Below are 17,683 nucleotides of genomic sequence, written 5' to 3'. Positions count from 1 at the left end.
CGACGTTTCACCGACGTTTCCCGGTGATTGTGCACAATACATATAACGAAAAAATTGGCCGCGTATCTGCTCCTTTCGTTGCAAATGTTGACAAAAGATGATAGTCTTTGCCGACGTTTGCCAAGTAAATGACTCCTTTCGCTTTCCCGCTCACCTCTCACGCTGTACCTCTTCCGTCACGCTCATCCGAAGGCAAACACTAAAAGTTTTCTCAAGTCATTCTAAATTTACCGCGTTTCACTGCTTTAGGTTGGGTGCCTCGATGCCAGCGCTGCCGTACGGAGGAGACGCGCGTGAATCGAAGCGCCATACTTCAACGTTTAAAGAACCACGTTACCCTACTCCGCGTGCGTTTCAAGCAGAACGTGGAACCTATCTAGTGGAACCTTTCGTTACTGTTGCCGTTTTATTTCATCAAATGCCGCCGGGAGCCACAGTAGCCGGGGCAACAGCAGGCGACGGAGTGAATTTTTTTCTGCAGTGGATGTAGTATTTTATTTCGCAATAATCAAGCATGCATGAATTTCTTTGTGTAAAAAAACACTGTAAATATCACTTATTTATTCATTTGCTTTTCTATATTTGCGTAATATCTTGTTCTTGGTCAACAATGTTTAAAAATAAAGATACCTCACCTAAAAAAATGTTTACAAGTATGAACATTAACACCGGACTTAGACGTTTAGATTTGGGTGTGAGTATATAAGACTATCGCGCTGATTTCGTTTCACTTTGGCCGGGTGGCTGAATCGAATCACAGACAGTCAGCACAAAATTTATGGGTTTAAGCAGGGCAAGGAAGACTATCGTCTTTAAAAACACTCCCGATCTCAAGGTGAACGTCTCCTCCCTCTTTGGTGCAGATTCTGCGTGGGCGACCGCTTCTACCTGCACGAGAATCGCATCCTGTGCGAGTACGACTACGAGGAGCGAATGATCTTCGCTAACATGCCGTACTTCGGCGGTGCCGCCGGTGCGGGAGCCGGGATGCCAGGGCCGCCCGGTGGTCCGCCTCCGCCCGGGCTCAACCACCACCATGGGCCCGGCGGCGTGGCAGCCGGCTCGGCGGCGGGACTCGGGGGCCAGCCCAAACGGTTGCCCGGACCGCCTGTGCCCGGACCCCCGATGGCGGGCCAGGGAGGACCCGGGGGGCCGACGCCCCTACCCAACGGCACGACGCACCACATCACCGCCGACGGAGCCGATCCCCTCTCGGGTCACCCGGTGCCCCATTCGTCGACCCACAGCGGGCCCTACGGAAATCCCCCGCAGGGATCGGAGTCCATGCTCGAAGCCAAGTGAACGGACAGTTGAGCCGGCTGCTGCAGCTGCCAGCATTTTGAGTGTGCCTGTTTCCTGCGACAGCCCCGAGAAAGGGAATTTCCTTGTTCTTCTTGTGCGCGCAGAAAAAGAAAAGACAGATGACTGATATCACTTGTCGCGTGTGTTGTATGCTGAAGCTGTGTGAGATTGTCACCGAAGTTTTGTGTTTAGAACAGGGTGATGACGGAAAGTTAACGAAAGCTAAATTCCCTAAGCGTAGACTGAACTGGTTCACCAACTGTCTAGCAGCGCGCACTGTGTCACGTGTGTTTCTCTTTTTTTTTTTCTCGGTTAAAGCTGGGAAGATCTCACAACGTGATAATTTCACCATGCGCGAGCGGCAATGATTGGATCAGTTCAGATTCCTTTGGGACGACCCAACCTACTTTTAAAAGCAGGGAATTGTACATGCTCCTACAGGATTTTTAGACATTGGTTGTCATTAAGGGGCACCCCGAAACTATACGCTCAATATCTATGCCGTACCCAAGTGTGTTGCATTTTTGAGTGGTACGGCAACCTGTGTTTCATCGGCCGAGCACAAATTGAGGCATGGTATCAGTTAACGGCTGCAAGTACAGTTGATCATTCTGCCCAGTGCGTTCCCGCATTGATCCGGACACTTGAAGCTTCGTTTTATAAGCAGTTTGAACTTATTTTCTTTACAATTATTTCGATTCACCTCTTACAATTATTTCGATTCACCTCTTTCAATGGGCCTCATTGATTCTTTCTACAGCAAACGTCGAAGTTTGCGGACATGCCGGGCAGCATTAAGCGCTACTCATCAATGAGAGAAAGTGAGAACAAAGCTGTCGCAGAGTACTAAAAGAGAAAACGAGGAAAGAGAAGCTTGTAATGGAGTAACAGATTGGCTTTCCCCCGTTATTTCCTCCGAATATTTCCAACGGAGCCACCGGCAAGCTGAATCTTGAGTTGAGTTTCCCTGGCTAGAGCTGGCGTAGCTGATTGCTGTTCAGTCAGCGGAGACCAGGGTTAATCTTCTTAACGTTTTTGTCTTGTGTTTCGCTTGATTTCCAGCTGTTTCTCCCCAGGCTAGCATTCTGAGCGGAGATCACTTGCATCCATCCCGCACGCGTGTACGCGAATCCGCAGTTGCGTTATCACTCTGATCAACCGGTATTTAGTGCAAAAACACACTCATATAAACCAGTTCATGCCCTGCGAAGCTCCTCGCCGAAAGCACCTAGAATCCTCCAGGTCCACTTTCCACGAGGACTCCACGCGCTTCTTCTGTTTCCATCATAATGGGATGCAAGCATGCAGTTAAACCTGTTCTCTCGATGCCCCTGTATTAACGTTACCATTCAGGATTATTATGGGCACGAAAAAATCGGCGAAAGTCGGAAAAGGTTGCTGGTACGTCAGGTCCGCATGGAGAGTGTAACTTAAGCGGCAGTTACATGTGCGCCGCAGCAATCCGATTTCTGACGCGGCGAGGCATAATATCGGAGGTTGGACGCGGGCTGGAGCGGCCGATCCGGGAGTCTTACGGCAGCCATATCGTTTCTCGGAGAGCGAGCCACGTGCGCAGGCGCGTCCTTGGTCAAAAAATAATCACCGTGATATCAAGAACTAAAAAAAAAATGAAAGCAAGAGAGAAAAGGAGGAGAAAAGAAAGTAAGGCTGCCCACGTGGGGATGTTATTTCTCGTATGTAACTTTTTCTGGTCATTTTCAGAGGGCTGTACCCCTGTTTTTTGGGTATTCTGAGACTTAAATAACACGCGTCACTTGTTTCGCGTCTTTTTGATATTTCCCATGCGTGCGCCACAAATACGGTGTCCCTTTTAGCCCGTAGCTTGGCTACTTTCCATTCGTTCTGATATCAACGCTTTATTGCATTTATTGTGTTATCGTATATGCTTTTCATGTTCACATAAGAATGATATTGCTCAAACACACTGAAAATACTGACCTACAATGAAGTTAACCTGCACACCCTCGTTCTCACTTCTTCTGTCTATTTAAGGGCGGGCACTTAAGCAGCGAAATTCACCTTACCTTCGTAAACACTGTGAAAAGTAAACGCGCCCGTAATTTCCATGACGATTCCTGCCGTGAGCATACTTGAACAATGCTCGTGTTTTCACTTGTGTGTCCGAAACTTATTATGCTATTCTTCGAATTTGCCTTGCAATGTATTAACTTTCCTCATCTGCAAATTGTTTCCCAGTCTTCTCGTTGGAGCGTTTTTACAGCCAACAAGTGGTCATGGTGTTGATAATGCTAATACGCTATTATCCTTCATGCCCTGTGCAATCAGCTCTCACTCTGGTTTCAAACATTTGTGGGAATGTTAGTGCTACTTTGTGGGTCGGACGTTAACGCCTCTCGTTTTGGTGTTCAGTGGGTAGCGAATGGATGCTCAATCTGAATTCTAGGGTAGCCTTCACAATACATCCACCGAATTGTGTGAAATGTGCGTTACGAGCTGGCACGGCCGAAAATGCTATAGGGATTCGCTGATCGAGGCTAGCAGGTACGCAGCGACGTCACTGCGTAAGGTGTATAAAAAATCGCATTCCTGAACGGAATTGTATTTCTAGTCTTGTTGCTTGTCCCATTTGATCTCTGAATACAGCGATCGGTCATTCATTTGGACTGCTGTGGACTAGTATTTCACTCTTTTTTTTTCATAGCGCTCATTGCCAGCACAACGTTTCACCCATGCTGGTTAAGATCGCGATGTAAATACGGGGCAGGCACGCGTTTCAACGTTTCATCCCCGCGACTGTTATATTACTGTTAATAGACTCGAAGCTATCAACCTGTTTCGTCTCGGATTAACCGTTCGTCTGTAACTCTGCGCATGTTGAGTTCTGCTCTCTTTTTTCAGTGTCCCACTGGTCAGCTTTACGCTAGTCAAACACCGCGACAGTGATCCGCTGTTGCGTCTCTGTGCTAGTCATGAACCGCGGCCATGTCGGAGGCGATACCGGTGATTGACTCAAAAATCAAATGTATGTTTCGGGTCACCGCCACGATGACGTTCGGCTCTGTATAGTAACAGCACGGAAGGTCGTGAAGAGGCCAATAAATATATTCGTTTCATGAAAATTGCGCTCATTGTGTGCTGTGCCTTTTTTTTTCTATTTACGGATCACCCTTGTTGCGCGTTTCTGCGAACCCCATGGCTTTTCGTGGGATTGGATGTACGGGTGAAATCGATGCTTATCCATTAAGGAAACCTAATACCTTACAGCATTGTCGGCTCGCACTAAACATATTGCCTTTTCCCCGCAGGACCTCGTTTTGTTCCCTGGTGAATGGCGAGGCCCGTTCGTTAGCAGGCTATTGATGTCTCCTAGCGCATAATCTAAACTACACTAGCGCTGCGAGGCGGTGTTTTCTTGCAGATGACCTATTACAATCACCCCCGACAATGGCCTTTACGCTACGCGCTGATAATAGACAGGATGTTGTAGAAAATGATATTGTTAAATGGGTCATGCAGACAAAATACAAGCTTGTTTTATTCGAAGTATTTTGTATTTTATAGTGCCCCAGAGCTTGTCCGTAAGCAAACGATGCTTTATTCACTAATAAATTCAATTTAGGTTAAACTTCTGATTCTACCGCCAAATCGTGTGTTTTGGCGACGTCTGGAATGACATCACAGCAACCGCTCTGCAGCAGACTGCGGAGCTTCGTTTACCGTTAGTCAATATAGATGGCGCCATCATACCGTGAAGGGCCGTTTTCTGCCTTTGCTTTGTTTTTGACCGTATCGTTTGTTTTGTTTTTGTTAAGATAGAAAATAATCGTTTCGTGAAATATGGTGTTCTGTTCGCTAGACAAATATGTGGTCACGTAAGGCACCGTCGCTTACGCCAATCGGCCAATGTCGTATGAGACAACCCCAAAGCGCCGCAGTGCTGTGCAGCTAAAATAAGCATATTGCGCGCAGTACCTACGGCAGTACGCATCGATACTTCTGTGTTTACGTATACTTTCGTAACTTCCACCATTCTTACAGCTATAAAAAGAATATGCCCTTAATTTAAGCGCAAATAGCACGTTCGGCAAGCTTGTAAGCACTGTCTAATTTGCGTTTGCTTTTGGCGGCCTCAGCCAATCGCAGAGCTGCCGTATATGACATCATAGGTTCTATTGCGGGAAATAAGCTAGTGGGTCACATGGCCATTCCCTTTTATCGCAATTATATAGCAAAGTTTACGTTAAAAGTGGTGTCAGTACGACTCTAATGAGGCACTCTTTCGAATGACTTAAACTTGTGTTTTGTCTGCATGGCCTCTTTAAGTACCGTTAGGCGGTAAATGCAATAAAAACAGTACGTCCTCTCAGAAAGAAAGAAAGAAAGGACAGCATGGCTGTAGATATTGACTACAAAACGTATTAGAGTGTATGGAGCACAAATACAACCCCTCTTCCCCTCTCCCCCCCCCCCCCCTCCAATCCCCCACCCTCTGACTGCAAAAACCGTAAGCAAGAAAGGCAAACAGAAGCGGTAATTTCCAGCATAAAGAGTGCACTTTTTGGCAAGTCTTGACGGATGTCCAGCCTCGGAGTGTGGGTGCGTTCCGTGTGACGCTATGTAAACACTGCGGCACATGTAAATGATTGCGGCGGTTTTCTTGTCTTTACAGCGGGTGACCCTCAACGCATACGTATCAACTGCCTGCAGTTTTGTCGCCGATGGTACAAGTTAAAGGAAAAATGTACCAAACGCGGAGAAGTATATACGTCCGGCTTCTATACCCTACCGCAGCTAATAAGACATGCCTGTAAAACCCAGCGCATGTAATTACATAATAAGGAAGAAGTCATGGCGGAGCGCGGAACATTTAAGAGAGGTCATGGTTTCGTAATTATGGTTCCTGCTTTCTAACCTGTGGTGATTTGCTTCGATTCAAATACTGGCAAGAGCGTTTTGTTTTAAATCTGAGCTCATAATGGTCACAAACACGCGCATCAAAATATTTTGTAGCGTTATTTTGTCTCTAAACGATTAAACATAAACATGACTTAGGGCTCTTTTCACAATGAAGGCCTCATGAAGCTAGCATAATACATACTCGTAACTTTCAAGGATGTTAAAAAACTGCGGCGACACCTGCGTTCAGGAGACCATGGCTGGTACGTCAACGATTCCTCTCTAGCTGCGGCGCCACTGCCCTCCGCAATTCCTGTATACCCCCTGAGATGCCAACTACCACCAGAGGCTCACGATTGATCAACTAGTACTGCCCCAAGGCTTTCACGATCAAATCCTTTAAGCAGATGCAGTTACCCCGGAAGTTTTTTCCCATAGAGCCCGGTAATCATTACTGATTTCCACGCAACCAGATTGTCATGAATTCACACTTTACTTCGTGGTTTCAGGGGCAGTGTTGTGAGGTGGGCCGTGGCCAGTGACGAATACGTCGTCCCACCCATCGACGTTTTGCGGCAAAGCCAACTTTAATCGACCAGATTTAGGGGAAATCCCCAAGGTGGAGTAAGTTTCTGCGAAGAAAAGTTTGACATCCACCAGAATTCAGGTGGATGTCAAACTGCGGAAATTCGGATGGATGGCATACTTTTCTTCGCAAAGCCTACTTTGCAGCAAGGCCAACAGTTTTCACCGATGCAGACGACTAAGAAGCAGCCTCCCTTCTTCCCCCCCCCCCCCCCCTGACCTCGGGTCAGACATTGAATCTGTAAAACAGGTAGCCCGCGAGAGAACCTGAGGGAGGGGAGCAGCTCCCGTGAGCCGTTAGTACTACCGCTACTTCCAGGCGGCGCGGAGCGAAGAGTAACCAGGAGTCCTAGCAGTAGTCACAAATCTGTGTGATTCAAAAAGGGCAAGACAAGGCGGAAGATGCATCGCCTAGCTATCGAGTGTCTGTTTGAGAATAGGGCGCCCTCAGAGGAAAAGCGGGGCTGCTCTCCTTCGAAGTCATATAAATAAGGCTGGTCTCGCCATAGCACGCTCTGCGGAGCCCACGAAAAAACAAAATGTATGACGTCACCAAGTACTCCCCACGTTACGTGAAGGGGCGATGAGGTAAGTAAGATTCACCTTATGAAACCACACCGGTGCTAATGCTGGATTTATCTAGATGCTGGCAGCAATGGTGCCTGTGCCGTTTCCATACTTTTGGTAATGAAAGGCTGGTACCGCGGGTCAAAGGTACCTGGTACTATTTGGTATGGCTCTCGAGAATCGAGTATATGAAAGCTCTCCCCGGGCTAACTTGTCAGCAGCTTCGTTCAGTCCACACCAACGTTTGGAGGGGGCCGCTGAATGCGAACACCGAGTCCGTCTTTATCGAGCTGCTGAACAAGGCTTGGGGAGCGTTTGCCTGTGATGTGTACGGGAACTTCATGCTGCAATAGGTTTAGGAAACCGACCCTTACCTACACATCGTCATGGACTCTCAGTATGCGTGCCGAATCTACCAAAAAGGCCTGGAACCGGCTCAAACCCTTAAGCTATTTACATCCTTCTTCAAGTTTCACTAATCTCTGTCATATGGACCCCGGTGATAGTGGCCCTGCAGGGAATGAAGCGGTACACCTTTCAGCCCGCAATCTTCACTTGCGTGTGCTTGCATCAGCGTGGCAGAATCAGTACACTACAGGGTAGCGTATATACGTTTCCTGTTGAGTACAGCCAGCCTTCACCTGAGCTAGCTATAGAGCTTACATCTCAGCAGAAACCCCCCTAAAGCATGTTAAACCACTCGAAATAAAATAAATAGCAGCAGAAACAAACCTGAATGGTGATAGTAATAAAATAACGAACATACAAGTTTACTGTTGCTAGCTCAGCCAGCCCTTTGCTGACCTACATGATGAGCCGAAACAAACCTAAGCGAAACAAAACCAACCAAATTGAAAAGGAAATTAACCAAAATACACTTAGCACAGAAACAACCATTGTGTGGAAAAAAAACCTTCAACAAAGGTAGCCAAACCGACATAAAAGAAAAAAAAAACTGTGCAGAAAAACAGTAGCTGAAGCTGACCTACAGGCACCAAAACTGTCAGAAATACCATTTATAATCTACAAACTTGTCCTAAATAGCTTTCACGCATGATGAAAAAATCTTCCAGGACAACTCAGAATTAAAAAAAAAAAACAGCGCTTACGGGACTCCAACCCGGGTTCAGAAGCTTGCAATAAAGAAGCATAACTACCATTTTTCTTACATGGAAAACTACCCATCAGAGATATTAAACACAGGCCATATACAAAAGCAGAATGTTTACTGAAACACGTTAAGGAGCAGTAGTAGGTTCATTGGCACATATTTTTAAAGGTCAAGCAGAGACACCCATGTTTGGAGGAGATGTAACCAGTCCGCTGGCTGTGATTGAGCGCCATAGACACAATGTACAATTGCACGTTGTTCGCTTAAGATTGACTTCATGCTCCGAAGTTCCTCCGCATTTCGGTCATGCATGCGCCCTTCCAGAGGCTGAACATTCCATTCAGCAGAAAAAGATCGAAGGTCACAGAACAGTTTTTGGCAACTTGCAAAAATAGAGTACCATGAAAGCTCGTTAATGGCTGTCCGGATGGCCGAGGCTTCCGCCAAGGAGCAGGGGCTCCTGGCCGATGGCTGAAGAGGGGTGGGGAAGGGACTTACAACCTACCCTACCCCTGACCCCATCCTGGGCAAACAATAAAGTTATTCCTCCTCCTCCTCCTTGAATCGCAAGAGGGTGCTATCTCAGTTCGAATTAATGAAAGGGACCAACAACCAAAGTGCACGGCAATTGGGAAGCCGTAGGGTATGTCAACCCTTTGATGCTTGAAAGAGCCCGTGACTGCGCCCTGCCTTTTGTCCCTAAAGGTCATAGTCCGCACACTTTGCTAAACAAACGAATGTAACGGAAATCCTCATTTTCGATCGTTTGAAAACTGAAGGAGAGACGGCGGTCATTTCATCCGGCCACAACTCTCCAGCGTACGGTCACACTATGCTTCGTCCTCGTCCTCCTCCTCGTCATTGAGCCTGCTTGATTTACCATTCCTGTACAGTCCGCGGGCAGTCCGAGGACTGCCCTCGGATCGGAAGTCCCATAGGAATACATGGGAAATTCGAGCGCTGGGTAGCGTCTCGGGTAGTCCGAGGACGATCCTGAACTGACAGTCGAAGAGGCTTATTATTAACGACAGGTTCTGCGCCTCTGACCAGTCAAATGATGAACTTACCTGCCAGGGCGCAACACACAACGCTGTACTGGCGTCTTCATTGACCGAGTTAGCAAAGAACGCGTGTTGCAAGCGCCAGCCAGGTTGTATTTAGATGGGTTTTACCCTACATGGCCTTCTCCCTTCTACGCAGCCTTGAGTGTAGGCATGTTGCATTTCTCTGGCAGTGTTCCAGGCGTGAATGCACCGCCACCGTGGCGCGTAGTTTGAATTATCCGTGGCGCAACATCCTTCGGTTCGAACTAACTGGCTTCTGTACACATAGACTTCTATTGTAGACTTATCCCGACCAAGCCGAACAGTTCGAATTATCCAGGAATTCAAATGGTAAGAGTTTGAAATAACAAGCTTTCACGGTACTACCTGGGATGATGTTAAGAGCCCGCTGGAGAACGTCCTCCACTTCCCCCCCCCCTCCTCTAAAAAAAAAAGAAAAACAGCACCGTGGCGCAAAGCGGCGCAATGGTCCGTTGTCACAGGTTGTTGCTTGCACAAGCGGCAGCATACAAATACCCCTTTGCTATTTAGCCACGTTTAATAGGCAACGGAGATGGATGCAACTTAAGATGTTTTGCAGCAGTCTGAATGCACATGCAGTTGACACGTTGCAGCACACTAATTTCTAGAAATTTTTATATGCGGTTGACGGTAAATGGGCACGAGGAGTAAACTTTCACGTAACACACGCGTCAAGTCCTTCTTGGAGAGTTCGCACAGGCGCCCTGGAGAGAAACGCGCGGTGAGGAACTTGAAGGTGTCAGGAAAATCTCTAAGAAAGCCCCAAGGTAGCTTCGGTTTTTCGCGGTAGGTGGGCGGAAATACAAATAGGAAATCAGCACTGAAGTGGTACTGAAGCTGTTATTTTAAAAATGGCTGATCAGCCGTTTTAAAAAGAATAATCACGAGACAAGCTGGTGGATGTACAAATACACCAGACCAACGCCACCAGACTTTAAAGGGAGGAAAATGTTATCCCGGCGCATTGACTCCCACCTGGACCGTCACACGAAGGTAGCCAACACTCTACGAAACTCTCTAACCTTATCTCGAGCACAGATAAGGACCTGCAGGAGACTAATAATACATTGCAGACTTCAGCCAGCGCAAATATCGAGAGCTCCCGGCCCTTCCATGCCTGCATTTTGCGCTTTACAAATGTAAGCGCCGCAGACCAATCAAGCGCGTTGTTGTGGTACTGATGTAGAGGAACCCCGAGGTACTGTATAACTTCTGAATCCCATATTACGCCTCCCATGTTGTCCCATGGTTGCAAACTCTCTCTCTCTCTCTCTCTCTCTCTCTCTCTCTCTCTCTCTCTCTCTCTCTCTCTCTCTCTCTCTCTCTCTCTCTCTCTCTCTCTCTCTCTCTCTCTCTCTCTCACTCACTCTCTCTCTCCAATCGAAAATCCTGTTGACTTTTCAAGGTTTACATAAGCTCCAGATGCATTACAAAATCGCTGTGTTAGCAGCATGGCCTCCAAAACACTTTTCCTCAGAACAGAAAAATGCAAAGTCATCCGCAGAGGCTAAAACTCAAACTTCATTACTTGACAAAGAATAGCCACGAATGACACTGCTTTTTAAAGTGCTAGTACACAACAGATCGAGGTGAAAGCCAAATAAAAGGGGTGAGAGGGGGCAACCCTGCGTACGGAGGGATTTAATTGGAATAAGAATAGACAAACTCGCGGTTTACGATTAACCTGGTCGTACAGCTTTGATAGCATAACTATACGCCTTTGTAAAAAGTATCCCCATTCCCAGCGGCCTAGAGAACGGCAAATAACAAGGAATGGTTGAGCTGTCAAGTGCTCTAGCTAAGCCGATTTAATACAGTGAAACCTGCCCCGTTCCACTGCTACGCTTTGTAGTACTGAGCGAGCAATGTGAGTGTTCGTCTGTATGCTCCCCCCCTCAGATTTCACAGGTTTCATGAGAGCCTATCGGACTTGTAATTATGAGCTGCACCCTGTGTGCCAAGACGTGAGCGACTATTTCGAAATCAGCATTACACAATGATACCGGCCTGTAGCCACCTACTGTTTCCAACTTTGCCGCATTTTCGCTTTTCCTAATTAGGTCAGTATAACCTATGCAAAAGGCACGGGACAGACCGCCGAGGTTATTTGCCGTCGTAATTACTTTATGTAAGGCGGGCGCAAGGACCCTTGAGAATACTTGATGAAACTCCGAAGTAAAACCATCGGGGCAAGGGTATTTGGGGATTTGAAAGGCTTTCACTTCTTCAAGCGTAATTGGTCCCCCAACCAGAGCCCAATCATCCGTACCCGGCCTAGGAAAAGTCTCGAGGAATGGACTAAAATCAGATACACCACTTGTACAGAGGGCAACACACTTGTCTATAACACAGGTTTCGTACTTATAGTCTTATCTTGCCTCGGCCGAAAAACATGTCAAGAGAACTATTGTGTCATTCTGAAGTCTTAACCATATATTTTGACCTCAACGTTTTTTGTGACAAGTTTGAGCCCGCAGTTTTGCAAGGTAACTAGTTAAAGTTGAACTCGGTGTTATAGACAAGGGTGTTGCGCACTGTACCAAGTTTACCACAGAAAATGTTTAACAGCGTAGCTGTCTTTGGTCGCGGTTTTTATGGTGTGAAATGTGGTAACGCGGTCGCACCGATATGGAGAGGACATAGCCTAGCGGGGAGGAGAGCAAGCGCCAAGCACGGATGCAGCAAGTTCAAGGAATGCTTGAACGAGACGCTTATACAGGTTGAGCATTTCTAAACTACTAAGTATGGTGGCAGTGTTTATATTTGTCAACACTTTCGAGCAAAAATAAGGCACTAAGCATATTTGACACAAAACAGCAATACATAAGTGATTTCTGCGTTGTTCTTTTAATGGAAAATACACGGCTGCTTGATTTTTACGATAGCAAAGTAAAAAAAAAATACGCCGTGAAACAAAAAGCGCTCGCGGCGCCCCCTTCTGGCGGTGTTCCAAGTTCAAAAGTAAAAAAAAAAAAAAAAAAAGATTCCAGTGGATGGCGCCAGCGAGTGGAACCCGGCAAAAATTAATTGGCACGAACGGAAATCTATTTGCTTTAGAGAAGTTTAATGAAGCTTAGCCTTGCGTTAGGTTCACGACGTGAGGTCAGTGAAGCTTGGCTAATTTTTCATAATGAGAGCGAATTGCATTTGGAATGTCGGGATTGTCTAAATAGCACCTGCCACCGTACTCTATGTCTAGTATATCCTTTTTCAGTGCGTATTGCCTTTCATAGCAGAACAACCACACTGCGAGACCAGGCAGTCCAACGCACTTAAACAGGCTATCAGAAACACAAGGATACATGTTGAAATGTTCCCCTAGATGGCGCCATGTGTAACATGGCTTCACTCTTTAGGAAATGCCTATACTGTTCGGAGTTCTGCCCCTTCTCCTCTTCACCACTGATGAACCCACCTACAACGCCGTCCTAGCCCACTTCTTGCAAGCCAGAAGGCGATGTCCCTTTTTCTCAATATACGAGGCGTACATCTAAAGCACTCTTCAAGCCGGCACCTATTAGAGCCGCATTATCCTTGCCCACATATTCCATTCCCCTCGCGACTCCCTAATCCAGCACAGCAGCCGACCCCCTCCTCACCTACCACATATTCTACTCTCAACCACACAACCTCTCTCCACCAAATGGGGGTCGCGATCAGGTCCGTGTGCCCGCATTCATAAGTCCCCGATCACAATAGGATGGCGACCGCCGGCTACAGTAAGTCGAAGCCAGCCACGGCAAATAAGTCGCTTGCCCGAAAAGCCGACGGGAGAGCGAACTTATCCCGCGCTTGTTTCGGTTTCAGGTAAACGGCTTATTCCCTAGGGAGCGATGAAGTAGTAGTTGAGAACTTATTCCCCGACGTTTGAGTACGGGCAAACGGGCCATGGTCATCGCCGGAGCAACGTCATCGCCGGAGAAACAGCAAGCCCTCGTTAAAGTGTACTAGAAGGTAAGGTGTGTCTCGCGGGGGAAAAACAAATAGAGAGCGGGGGTCCCTTTTACGATAAAAAAATTGTGTGGAGCAGCAGGCGTTCCCGAGAGAACTCCTGTTGCATCGAGCTCCACCTATAAGTTTTTAAATCAAACTATACAGTTATTTGACGGGTTTATAAATCACAAAATGAAGAAATAAGACTATTGAGGGCAATTCAACCCACAAAAGTTCTGAAACCAACGGGTAAGCAGGGGCCGCCAGGGGCGCTGCTTCCAACACGAGTTCCTCAGCAGAAATTTTAATCGCAATAGGAACCCCCCTAATAGTCCCCGAACGCCACATCTCTCTCTTCTAGTGCACTGTACCCTCGTAACTAGAGCCCTGGAAGCAGCGTGGAATCGCGGCGTTATGGACCGAGGACGCTGACCCCACTCCCCTACCGTATACCTTACGCTCAATAAATATTCCTTTCTACTACTAATACTCCCTCCCTTTTTTTAACGTTTCGTTGTTTGGTCGTTTTTTACAGGCCGTGTTGTTCGAAAGCGACCATCAAGATACTCTTTTAAGAGATTCGTCACCTCACATGGTGACTTTGACGTCAGTTCGAGCTGGAGGGTGACCCCACAAGGTCCAAACGTTATGAGGTTACAAACATTTGCCATTTAGTGCAAAAAAAAAAAACAACAACAACAAGATTTTGAGGTGCGGGAACAGTAATCAAAAAGGAACTCGGGGCAGGACCCTGTCATTTCCTTTTGGCCACGGTCCTATGGTAGTTGAGTTTGTGGCGTCCTTTAATCCCCGAGGACGAGCGAGGACTTCAGGCATGGAAGGGAGCGACTGAGCGGTCGGAGGGTTTAATGGCGACTGGAAGACGCATCGCGATCGCATTCCGATCGCAAAATTATGGTAGCCACCGATCATGGTGATGTCCGCGATGTAACGCTGATGATGATAGATTTTACAGAGCTTATTTCAACGGGAGAGGCTAAGTGGATGAACGGCTCGCTGATCGGTAAACAGGCCGCCGCTGCTTCTTGCCTGACTGACACTGAGCGCTTCCGCTAAGAAAACGAGCCTCAATACCAGCTTTTACGTTCTTCCCGTATCATGTATTTTACTCCGGCAGAGAAGACGAAATTCAGTTTAACGACGCAGGTAACGGAAAGAGAAATGCGCATTTTTGTGACGCAGCCTGGAAACGGTCACTTTGTTTCTCACTTGGCGAAACGAGGGGATCGCGGCTGCCGCACGTCCGTGCAAACCGAGTCCAGTTCAATTACTAGCCGCTCTGACAAGCTCCCGCAGGGTTCATCTCGCCAAGAAGCAGAACGAATACGACTCGGATGTTTGCGGGGAAAAAAAAAGCGCCATTTTTCAAATCAGTCATTAATTTAAACGTCGTTTCGTCCGAGAGAGAATTCAAAACGCTTTTACGGAACCACGAGCCAAATTAGTTTTCGCGGAAATGAACAGCCAAATATCCTTTCTTTTGCAGAAGAAATCTGTAAAACTAGATATACAGCACGCAAAAAGAGTGACTAAAACGAACAGCGCATAAAGAAGGAAAAAAAAAGCTGGATTTGAATCAAGAAAGAACTCAGCGACGTAAAGTACGGCTTACAGAGTCAAAGTGCTTTGAATTCGCGAGCGGAAATGTGGGGAAAAAAATCGTCGAAATAAAATAAGCGACATCAATGAGCGTTCAGAGCTGAAACGGAGGAATAACGAAGACGCAGCAATAAATGAGACTCGAGTAACACGTTAAAACCAAAGTACCAACCCGAGTTGATGTCGCTCTGAAACACCCTTGATAGAAAATTACTGCCTCCCTCGCGCACCCCTCCACGCCCCTTCTTTTGCAACGACGGATGCTTTAGCTTGCTTTTTTCAACGTGTCTCTTCTAACGGCAGATTCAACGCTTGCGCGCGCCTTTTAACTTTTCGCTGTCAAATATTCTTTTCTCCCGGGATCGGCCGTGTGCGCGCAGTTTGTTGACTCTCACGCGATCGTCCTGCGTTTTAATGCGTCTCGCGCGCGGGCGCGCGCGGCTTTGTTCGCGACGCGAGCTTTGTAATGCGATTGGAATAATAAATCGGGGGAATTGGGACCAGGCGTCAACGACTCTATATACGACGTCCGTGTTTTCCATTTCCATACTTTGCTGCATTTCCCCCCACTTTTCTTTTGTCCATTACTGTCTCTGTCTTTCCGTATCCAGTTCCATTCGCCATCCTACATTTCATTTCGCTCTCTCATGGTCTGTATATATATATATATATATATATATATATATATATACACACCGCCTGCTGCCTTGCTCATATTCATTTGCAGCCCCAATTCCCGTTCGGAGACAGTTATTAATGGTCGAAGCGCAGTCGTTTCCTCCCCCCTCCCATTGCCGTCTGTGTCGCAGCTAAGCAGGGAAGGGGAAGGGAAGGCTACAGGCCCTCACGTGCTTTATTAAACTCGGTATGTTTCCCTTCTTTGTCCAACCCGGTTACGCCGCCACGCTCCCACAGAAGCAGGGGGATCTGCTTATTTTTGTAACCAATAAGCTAGTTCTTCGCGAAGATTGCGAAACCGTGATAGCGCTCCTGCGCTCGCCGGGGCTCCTCTCCGACTTAAACGAAAGGAGAAAAAAAAAAAAAAAACGAAAACCGGCAACGTTCTGCGAATTTTCTTTCGACTGTACAAGTGCGCATATGTGTGTGCCACTGAGAGACAGCTTGGCTCGGCATAAGTAATAGAATAATAAATAAAGCCCCGGGATTGGGGGAAGGAAATGAAAGAGATCTGTGCGGTCTGTCCTTGTCGGAGAATACTATGTAAATAGGGGCTGGCATTAGGGCGAAATCCGCGGCAAATTCGTTATTGCGAACTCATTGCATAAACAAGCCGACTAGCGGGGTTATTAATGGACCTCTAAAGAAAACAGCCGCCCATGAAGGACTAGGAGGACCGCGAGGGCGGAAACTGTGGAATGAGAAACTTGTCCTGATTAAATTTACTGCGCAATTGAGCCAAACAACGGCCGCTCGCTTGGCATTAAGATTTAGTGCCTCGTAATGCCGTTAATTGTGATTTTCTTCTTTTCTGGACTGCGGCGCGGAGATCTTTTCGTAGTAGCAAAACGATCGTTCCTCCCGCAAAAAAAATATTTCTTTCTTCTATGGTCCTGCAATGCCCTGGCGTATAGTCTGTGCGGTTATTCATAGGTGGATAGGTTCAGAATCCGTTTTCATTATGTCCCTACCAGAAATGACATTTAGTGATTACTTACTGCTTGAAGTTCTTGAACGGTTTTTTTTTCTTTTACTTCTTAATGGTACTTGGCTCTTGGAATGTCTTTCGTAGGGAGAAAGCAAGAATTCTGCGCAACTATATCGGTCAAGGAACACGCACGGCGAAGCCGACCTCAAAAAGTATGTAGTAAAGGAGGGCGGGTTTGAAATGGGGAGAGAACTAAAGACGTAAAATTTCTCTCATTAGTTCTTCTCCCCAGAACCGATCTCCAGAAAATACAAAGCACACAACCATCTATACACGGATGGATCTGTGACAGCCCCCTCATCTGCTGGGGGTGTCTGAATTCCGTCCTCCTGTGCCGTCTTCAGCGCAACGCTTAGCCACAGGACAACAAGCACGTTTACCGAACTTACCCGCCGCGGTGGCTGAGTGACTAACGTGTTGCGCTGCTGAGCACGAGGTCGTGGGTTCGATTCCGGCCGCGGCGACCGCTTTTCTCGTGCAGGTGAAAAGCAAAAACGCCCGTGCGTACGAGATTTCGGCGCACGCTAAAGATCCCCAGATGGTCAAAATTATTCCGGATCCCTCAACTACGGGGCGCCTCATCTCCTGCGCTGCAACGGCGCCTTAAACCATACAATCAATCAAATCAAATCGTTCACCGAACGTGCCGCTCTACGCGTTGCCTACATCACTGAGCAACCACCATGACAGTGGACATTTTTTAAGGATTATTGAACGGCTCTTTAGTGCGTAGCATCGGACCTGAAAGGTCAGCTTGTTTTCGACATTAATGCATTGCACTTACAAGCTCTAAGGGCACACCATCATGTAGACCTTCAGTGGATTCCTGGTCACTGCTGTATAACAGGGAACGTCAAGGCGGACCCTGTGGCATCGATCACGCATGACCTGCACGGGCCAGTGATGCCGATGCGGCTCTCCAGACGACATGCTTCT

The 17,683-nt window shown here is 47.2% G+C and overlaps 1 protein-coding gene across 1 annotated transcript in view; it reads left to right on the top strand.

Annotated features, from left to right (window-relative positions):
• The window catches only part of LOC144174916 (uncharacterized), a 129,908-nt gene extending 125,505 nt beyond the window's left edge, over nucleotides 1-4,403 (top strand). Inside the window, exon 4 of the mRNA XM_077703901.1 lies at nucleotides 864-4,403. Coding sequence (XP_077560027.1) covers nucleotides 864-1,302 — 439 coding nt within the window. The 3' untranslated portion in view covers nucleotides 1,303-4,403. The remainder of the gene's footprint in view (nucleotides 1-863) is intronic.
• The last annotated feature ends 13,280 nt before the right edge of the window (nucleotides 4,404-17,683 follow it).

Source organism: Haemaphysalis longicornis, unplaced genomic scaffold (assembly GCF_048455015.1).
Source record: "Haemaphysalis longicornis isolate Haplotype H1 unplaced genomic scaffold, Haemaphysalis longicornis Haplotype H1 scaffold_3, whole genome shotgun sequence".
Classification (NCBI taxonomy): Eukaryota; Metazoa; Arthropoda; class Arachnida; order Ixodida; family Ixodidae; genus Haemaphysalis; species Haemaphysalis longicornis.
The sequence above is the reverse complement of the archived record's forward strand: the minus strand, read 5'-3'. Positions and strand labels throughout refer to the sequence as shown.